The sequence below is a fragment of the Cyprinodon variegatus genome, unplaced genomic scaffold (assembly GCF_000732505.1).
Source record: "Cyprinodon variegatus isolate N-32 unplaced genomic scaffold, C_variegatus-1.0 Scaffold701, whole genome shotgun sequence".
NCBI lineage: Eukaryota > Metazoa > Chordata > Actinopteri > Cyprinodontiformes > Cyprinodontidae > Cyprinodon > Cyprinodon variegatus.
Window position 1 is genome coordinate 196,627 of NW_015151154.1, and position 9,366 is coordinate 205,992.

Below are 9,366 nucleotides of genomic sequence, written 5' to 3' on the forward strand. Positions count from 1 at the left end.
GTCTCAATGTACTGTCTTAGAGTTTTCTAAGCAATAAAAAAAATCTATCCTGCAAGTGAAGATCAAGTCAGTGTTGTTTCTAGTATTTTTATTACTAAAAGTAATCAATACTTTCCTTAAAAATATTTAGAAGTATCAAAGCTGGCTATAGGTTATTTAAACGTCGTACTAAACAGTTTCGTTTGATTCACTGAAGGACAATATGGTTTTGTTAACCATATCAAGACATTAAAAGACTGCTATGGAAAATAGGTTACTAGTACTGCAGATTGATGGTTATTGGTTTTCTGTGATAATTCTGATGTTTTGATGATTTGCTGTTCACCTGATTGATATTTCTAAGGATTTCTGTGCACATTTGTTTGTATGTTCTTATGATGTAAGGCACTTTGAATTCCCTCGCTGCTGAAATGTGCAAATTAAATCTTTACTAATGAAAATTATAAATTATAATAGGAGCTTGTCTCAAAACATTTTAAATATTCACTAACTTTGTTTTCTTTAAAGAGTTCCTTCTTTCATTTAGTTAATTATTGCTTAAAACTAAAGCTAAATACCAAGTCAGGGTTCTATGGAGGGTTAAAGGAGGGAAATCCAATAAATTTATTTATGAAATAACTAAATTAACTTTTAAATTAATAAATGTACAATGAACTAAATGAATATAACATTAAATATATAAATAAATGTAAATATTTAAATGCCAGACTTTTATCGGGAAATATTGCCGTTAATCTATTCTCAGGTTAGAATTCAAGTTAGAAATAATCGATTCAGAATTAATATTTATCTGAATAAACACTTATTAAATTATCTTATTATATATTACTTATTATTATAATATTATTTATTTTTATCATCAGTTATCATAGTAGAAAAGCTTTTTCAAGCAGTTTGCGATGTATTTTGGAAACAGGACATGGGCCCTGGTCTAATTTGCCACCTGTTCAAAGACTTACTTTTATTTATTATTTAGGTAGCACAGACATATCACCCCTATTTTATTCCTACCCTTATCTGATTTTATTCTTATATCTTATTTGTACTTGCAATCTTATTTTTCTCTCTTCTGTAAATGGTTGAACTGCAAGAAAAAAAATTCCCGCAACGGATTAATAAAGTTATTCTGATTCAGGAAGTCCTTTGGCAAAATTCAAATAAGCCATTTTAATCTAGATTAATCTAGATTAGTTCCAAGATTACTGTGAGATTAATCTAGATTAAAAACAAAATGTATATTAGATATATATTTAAAGTATTAATGTCAAATAATTGCACGCACTTATTTTAAGACACTCGATTTTAATTTACATTTACTTATTTCACTCTGTACCCATTTAGTCCTTGGCTTCTGCAGAGCAGACTCATCATGAAATCATTTGAACTGTCAACTTGGCCCATCAAACTCAGTGGGGGGTAGAAGGGCTGCTCCCATAAAGACCCTGATGTCTGCTTCACAGACATCACATCCTGTCACAACAAGACAGGACAAACCCTCCAGTTTTCTTTGACTCCAAGTTTAATTATTTATATAAAAGCAGAAATAACTTCAATAATATTTTTTCAATTTATTTACCACACTCTCTCAGTGAGCAACTCCAGTCTCTATATGACTACTTTATTCACTAATATTTCTGACAATCTTATGAGAGACTGTTAGCTGGAGCGCGAGGGTAACATTGATCCTGTTTGAAGTCTGGCAGCCTCCTACCTGCTTGACAACGCTGAGGTTTGGCATGTGACATCCCCATCTTATGACAGTACATTACACGCCTATGGAGTTTAAGGTTTGCTAACCTGTCAAGAACATGAATACCTTGACAACTAAATCAGGTCATTGCTACTTTTAAAAGATAATTTGGCAGACTTTTTTTTCCTTCCACTCAATTTTCCTTTATAATGGTTGAAAAGTGTACCTTATGTAGAGTTGGCTCATTCAGGAAATATCTTATCCATCAACTTAGCAGTGTCCTAATGTATCGTAGGCTACAACATGTTCATTAGATAATATTTCTTCTCCTCTACATCAGGTTAATGTAATAAACTAACTTATTATTTTGGAATTTGTTGAAATGCACCTGTATTACAAAATGTGTGCAGTTGTAGTCTTACATCCACGTCATCACAGAGACGAGACCCGGATCCATACTGCAGGCGACACTGATGAACTGCGGTGTACAGAACGCCAGGAAGCACTGAGGTAAGAGACAACCTGGCCTTCATCGGGGCATCATCCAGGCACCACCCCCAGCCTCGACTGTGATGGCAAAATAGAAATAATGAGTTAATTTTTTGGAAAGAACTCCTTGTATTACAATTATTTCATCTTTAAAACACGTTTATGGTCCACTCTCTGCAAAACAGTTTTATGCATCAATTTTATGCAACAATCGTACAGTGCATGCCTGGCATGCACTGTGCGTACAGTGCATGCCAGTCGTGCAAGAATTTTTTGATCGGGCCTGACTTTATGCCTGATTGTGCGTAGTGTAGTGTACAGGAATCGTAAGGTCAGGAGAAAATCAAACATGTTGTGAAATTCAGTCGGCCGTCGGAAGGTGGTTGTGGGCAAATCGCTCAGTATGCATGTATACACAAGGATTCTTCTTTTTCCTCTCAGATAAAAACACAGAAGCATGGCAGGGATGCGAGTAAAATGGAGTTCTTTCTGTAAAATCGACAGACTTTATAGTAGGCAGTGTGTTTCAATGTAGAGAGATTCATATTCCTCCTCTACTCGTTTGACTTCCGGATAGACGACTCCGAGCAGCTCCATCTCACTGCGGAGTTGAGTCCGACGTGGTTTTTAGATGTACAGTGTGAGCAGGTAGATCGCATCAAAGCGTCGGGTCGTTTGAGAACATACATGGTGATCTGTGAACTCACACTGTACGATGAAGCCCTGAGCTTGTTTGTACAGTGTGAGCTGTAGCCGTATGCAACGATTGAAAAAAAATCGTACAGTGTATGGCCGGCCTAAGAGGGTTCTCCTTGAAGAAACAGTGAAAATAATGAAAAGTTATTAGTTCAACCATGAGCAGTTTAAGGGAACAAAAAAAAAATACATTAGGATATATAAACTTTATGCTTTGCATACACATAGTTTTATGGAAACTTTGTCTATGAGTTTATTACCATGCATGTTTCAGGTGGATAAACACAGATTCATTAAAAAATTAAGCAAAGGGCAGATGTTGGGTATATTAAGTTAGATTGTAATACTCTAATTATTAATGGATGGAGTTAATGGGGTAAGAATTTCTGCAAAAATGCCAGAGATCAAAAAGCGAAACAAGCTCATAACTAAATATGAAAATGAAGTGGATCACAACAACTGGTACGTTGGTTGAATAAATATCAAATTATTCAAAAATAACAAATTCAGAAAGAAGAGAGAGAACATTGCGGGTCAATAAAACAAAAACACAAAAGAAAAGTGATGTACTTGTACTGACAAGAGAAGAAACATTTGATAAGATACAGATCCACATGTCCTGTTAGGCTACAGTATCTTACAAAATAAAAGGAAGATCCAGATTTCAGCACATGCAGTATGTGATTGGACTCTTGGATATTTCAACAGTGGCTTGAAATAAATTACAGGTTTAAAGGATTTGCTCTGATTAAGCCAATAGTAAAAGTTTTTAATCTCCTCTATTTGTATCAGGAGCTTCTAGAAAAAAAAAAGTATAACTTCCCTAACTAACTGTCTATAATCAGATATGTGCTGTTTAAAATGATCTGCTTTCATGACATCAAATCCCTGTCAAACTAAACAACCACATGAAATGTTAAGGTGAATACTACAATGCGCTCTTAAAAATGAATAATGAAAGGCAGCAGACAGGAGTGTAAACACACCTTTCAGCTTCTGAGGCTTTAAACATTCTTTAGTATTAAACTAGGTCTTTTCATGTTAATCATAAACAGTCAGATATTAAGGACAGTCTTATCCTTATCAATGTACATTAGTATTTTTCATGTTTTTGTTTAGACCAAGACTCAAGGAGAACCTGTGGATTCTGCAAAGATAACTGATCAAACCAAGTAAAAACAAAACCTTATCACTTGTTTTGCTGTTTCATTAGCTCAGCAGCCGAGGTACAACATGAATGCAAAGCTACTGCAGGCGAGACTCTCAACTGGTTTTAAATGACATGTAGAAGCAGAAGCGAATTATAACTGAATATATGGAAAGGTTCACAAGGTCAAATGGGTAATTAGTGGCCATGACTATATAGTAAAAAACTTTCTTTGGTTGTTTCTGTGTTCTACCCAACAGGGGAATCACTTGACTACAAAAGCAACAAGGTGGATGCTTTCTGTTTTTGGAAAAACATCAGAATCTGAGTGGATACTGAAAAGAACAAAAAACACACAAAAAAAAATGGGTGAAGTGTTTAACTGGCAACAGCAAGTGGGACTCCAATTTATCAGACAAGGGAACAATCAGTGCATCAATCCTGCTATCACAATGCAGCACCTCAGTGGCTTAAAGCTTTGGCTTGGCTTCTACATGAAAATTGCCTTTAGCTCATAGTAGCAATGGTGTCATTCTGTTATTGCAAAACCTGCTGAACATTATAATATTGTATAACATTGTACTAATTTCAAATGGTAATATTCTTTACTGAAGTGCTTTACACTACATCCAGTCATTCACCAGACATTCACACAGGATGGATACCTCCCTGTTGCCACAGCTGCCCTGGGGCAGACTCACAGAAGATAGGCTTCCTAACAATTAGTTCCACCAAGTCCTCTGACCAACAGAAGTGGGAAAGGTGTTTACAACCGAGCATCCACCATTAACATGACAAACCCCTACTGTATCCTGAGCCAGCAACACCCCTTTGTTTGATTGCACAAAAAAAGGACACTTTAATAGTCTGATTAACATTCTGCTTTTTTAACAAGAGTTGCGGAATATTGTATAATAGGATGGGGAAAAAGAATGCTTCTTCATCACTAAGAATATCAGCGGTATTCTTGCTTTGATTTTTTTGTGGAAAATAACAAAAATTTATACAATTCAATTTGCTAGTTGATAGTTAGGGGTCACATTTAACCCTTTAACTAAGAAGCAATCATAGCTCATAGCAGCTTTTACCATTTTGTAGTAAAAAAAAAAAAAATGAATGGTATAAACTTGTTAATTAATGGTGTGTTACAATTTAATGACATTAATTAATTAAGACAAAAAGTAATAGAATAGAAAATCCCTCTGGTGTTTACAGCAGCAAAAAGATTTTACAAAAAAATTTGTTTTATACATTATTAAATTTCCTAATTTATTATGAATTATGTGGAATATTCCTTTTAACCATTGTGTAACTATAAGAAACTAGACCAGAAGTTTTCATCTTAGAAGTCACACATAGTAAGAACAACATTATAATTACTTACTACATTAATAATTACAACTTATTACTAAAAAAATGAAAAACAAAATGGGAAGAATAATATTTACATAGAAGTGTTGGATGTAAAGCACCTGCTTGCAAACACATTTAAGGGACACATGCTTAAGTGTTTAAAATAAAAATAAAAAGAATATCTTAAGGAGAACATGCAGGCAGCAGCTACCTTAGTAGTATAATATTTACTAAAGGTATATCAAAGGTTTATTTTACCTATTCTAAACCAAAGGCCATATGATGCCTGATGCTGACATTATATAATGTTTGACAGTCTACAGGTCAGTTTCTTTAATAATCAAACTCACAATAATAGAACAAAGTATAGCAATGCCACATTGGAGTCTTTGAAATGGATAAAACAAAATTTCAAATTAACAAGCTTTCCTTTCAAACACAGTTTAAAGGTCAAGAGAAAATATAGTGAGAAAATCAAAGACTTCATTTTAACAGTTTTTTTGTTCATTCTCTTTGTCCCACATTAAATAATCATCGTCCTTGGTGCAATCTCTTCAAAATATACCTTTATTTAAAATTAATTAAAAACTTGGAACGATAAATCCTGACTGAGGTTTTGAGTTTCTTACATCACCCTATTTTTTTGTTTTCTTTTTACACACTGAGGACAATGTTTTTTTCTTGACAAAATTTGTACTTTTTTCACAAAATGTATTTTGCACCATCTAACCTTATGCTTTACCAAAGAGAGCCCCAAGAACAAATTTTACAAAATAAGCAGATGGTCTGATGTTCAGCTGAGGTGTCTGTTTGAATAGATGTTTTTGTGAAAAGGAAAAAAAAAGTGAGTGTTTGTAATCTCTTCCCCAGAAGAGGATGGGGAAAAGAAACAGCCCCTTCAAGGTAAGAGGCTGTTTTTATGTCTGTGCTTTATTCAATGCTGCTATGACATGTTCCTGATCAAAGTAGTGCAAATAGAGCATTTCCCAGGTGGGATCTATGTCAACAAGTCTAGCCTCCTTTGGACTTGTGCTGCATAAATTCAATCCAGGTCTGGTGCACAACATCCCACAATCCCCTGTGCTGCCCTCACCCATTGAGCGAAGCTCTTCTTAACCTGTGCAGTACAGCTCTCACACTGTCACACTGCGGCACAGGAGGATTTCAGTTGCAGCCCTGTTTGAGTACAGACAGTAGCATCAACCACCCAAGGAGGAAGAAGTGTGTTAAGCTTTCTTCACCAGATGGAAGGCATTATCAGTCTATACAATGTTTGTGGGTTTAGCTTTTGCTGCCAAAGTAGCTCTGAACCATGGAAGCATGGATTCCAAAAGAAGCTGGAAATCTGTTATTGTATACAGTATGGCACCAAGGTTTTAGATGTTGGTGCCATATACAAAAGGGAAATGGAAACATTTGAAAGTATTTGTGGACTCTTCCCCAGCCTCTTCTGGGGAAGCAGAAAATCCATCATGCTTTGCACTGAGACCTCACCAGATGTGACTTGTTTTCCCAAACAATTGGATAAAGGCTTATTGGAATAAGATCTGTGAAAATCTGGAAAACAAGTCAACACCGACACCGTATTGTTCCACTTCTAAATCCATTTCTGAATTGTTTTTATTTAGTGTTAATGTGAATTAGTCTGCAAAAAGAGGCAAAAAAGAAGCAATTTTCTATTTTTTACCTCAAATAAATTAACTTTGAGAGCAGAAGGTTCACTCGCTTCTTAATTTATACGGACTAACAGCAGGTGCCATTGTGAAGAGGTAATCAGTCTGATTCACTTCAACTCTGCACAGTGATAATGTTATGCCAGATTGCAGTGTGAGCAGCATAAAATGACACCGATTTTATAAAATATAATGAACGAATCTTTGAATAATATCTCTTCTACAGCCGTATCTTCTTTGTAAATATTTTAATTATGATGAGACTATGGTGTGCAATCAACTCTAGCCGTCTTTATGAGATTATTCTGTCAAGCTATCATTAAAATGTTCTCTTAGGTTAATAGTAGTTAGTTGCAGATTTAATTCTTTTTGAATGATTAGAAGTTTGGAATGAAAAGTTAAGCATGTCTAGAATATTCACCCAATAGAAAATGTTTCCCTAACAAGCAAGAGATGCTAAAATTAAGGATTTTGAAAGTTACAATGTATTTCTAGGGAAGATAAAGTTTAGAAAGTTTTGTTTTGATAAAAACTGCAAGTTTTGAATATTTCTACAGTTTTAAAAGTTATGTAAGTTTCAAAAACTGTGGAAGTATTTAAGTATGTGGTCCCTCCATCAATTTTTGTTTTTTTATGCAGTGGATCAGGTGTATCAAAAGGAGCAGCTTGTTTCCTACATATGCCCGAGCAGTTTTCATCTGCAAAAATAATATCATAAAGTGTTGAGGTAATGCGATTGACTTAATTAAATCCAGATTCCATCCCGCATCAAAGTGGCCATTAAACATTCATAGTGGTGAGAGTAAATGGTGCTTGTATGACCGTCAGTCATGTTGATTACTTGTTTGTCGGTGCACAGGTGCATGTATGTGTGATTATTTAAGAGGGTATATGTGCCGAAATAAATGTGTTTTTCGAGGGAGTCTATATGAGTGAGTTTGTTGGATGGAGACGCACAGTTCTGTGTGGCATCAGGCATAGAAGTCCCAAAAAGAAACAACATTAATAGAAGTATAGGGCAGGTGGACCTAGTTTAGGTGGGCTGCAGCAGCAGTCCTAGGCAGCCAACTATACGTCCCACTTGGCAGAAGCTTGTAGGCAAAGAACAGATGCAACAGTCCCAAAGCAAAAAAAGCAACAGAATGAGATGCAGGTGTTGTGCAATTATAATACATCTATTGCTTACCCCAGTAGGGTTGGTAAATGTGTTGCTTAATCAAATAATATTAGGACTGTCATATATTATTTGTGAACACACACCTGGCTGTAAGTTAGAACAACAAATGAAAGTGAAGCTCATATCATGGTAAAACAGATAATTCTGCAAATATTTGGAATAAACACAGATTTTCCTTCACAAAGCCTCAGAAGAGCAACATTTGTGTACAAAATTAAACTTGTACATGAAATTATGTTTTGTTTTAAAGAAAGTATTTTTACAAAGTTTTTTTGTTGTTGGCATTCATATAAATATAGTGGTATGATAACTTGGTATACTGTTGATTGGTTTTTGGTATACATCTCTTTTGATTTATAGCCCCCCCTCTTGGAGAAAACTCCACTGCCACTGGATAAGACCAATGTTGTGCCAGTCTATAATTAAAAAGAACAAGCAAGATAAAAATAAACAAGCTAGGTTTTCATATTTCACTTTTTCAAAAAATTAACGAAGTTCACAACCCTATAAATTAACTAGGTCAAGTTAATTTGGTAAATGAAGCCACAAATCTACACAACAGAACCTTATATTTCACCCTATCAATGTGAGATCATATAGAAAGGAACTGAACATATGCGGTGCAGTCAAAGTATACTTTATGTGCAGTGAAGCCTTCATTTAACCAAATTACACCAAACTTCAGAAACATACAGGTACATTCAGGTTCTGCTGAAAAGATCTATCAAAATATTTTTTTGGGTTCCTCATTCAGTAGCAGATATTTCCCGAGGTAGCTCTGATACTTTAACTTAATGTGTCGCTCTAAATTATAAGTGGATGTGTCCAATGGCGTAACTATCAGTGAGCGGAGACTGCAGTTGCTTAGGGGCCCCGTCACTGACACCTGGAAGACCCCCTACACAATATTGGACTAGGACGTCTCTTTGCAGATGTAATGGTGCGAAAAGTTCCTCTTAAACCCACCTGATACTACGTTGACTGACTGGACTGGACATACCCCAACATACACTATATTGCCAAAAGTATTTGCTCACCCATCCAAATTATTGGAATCAGGTGTTCCAATCACTTCCATGGCCACAGGTGTATAAATTCAAGCCCCTAGTCATGCAGACTGTTTTTACAAACATTTGTGAAA

The 9,366-nt window shown here is 35.2% G+C and overlaps 1 protein-coding gene across 1 annotated transcript in view; it reads right to left on the reverse strand.

Moving 5' to 3' along the window:
* The window catches only part of LOC107097480 (A disintegrin and metalloproteinase with thrombospondin motifs 7-like), a 128,944-nt gene that overhangs the window by 81,612 nt on the left and 37,966 nt on the right, over positions 1–9,366 (reverse strand). The window contains 1 exon segment of the mRNA XM_015394630.1: positions 2,113–2,257. Within this exon segment, the coding sequence (XP_015250116.1) occupies positions 2,113–2,257 (145 nt within the window).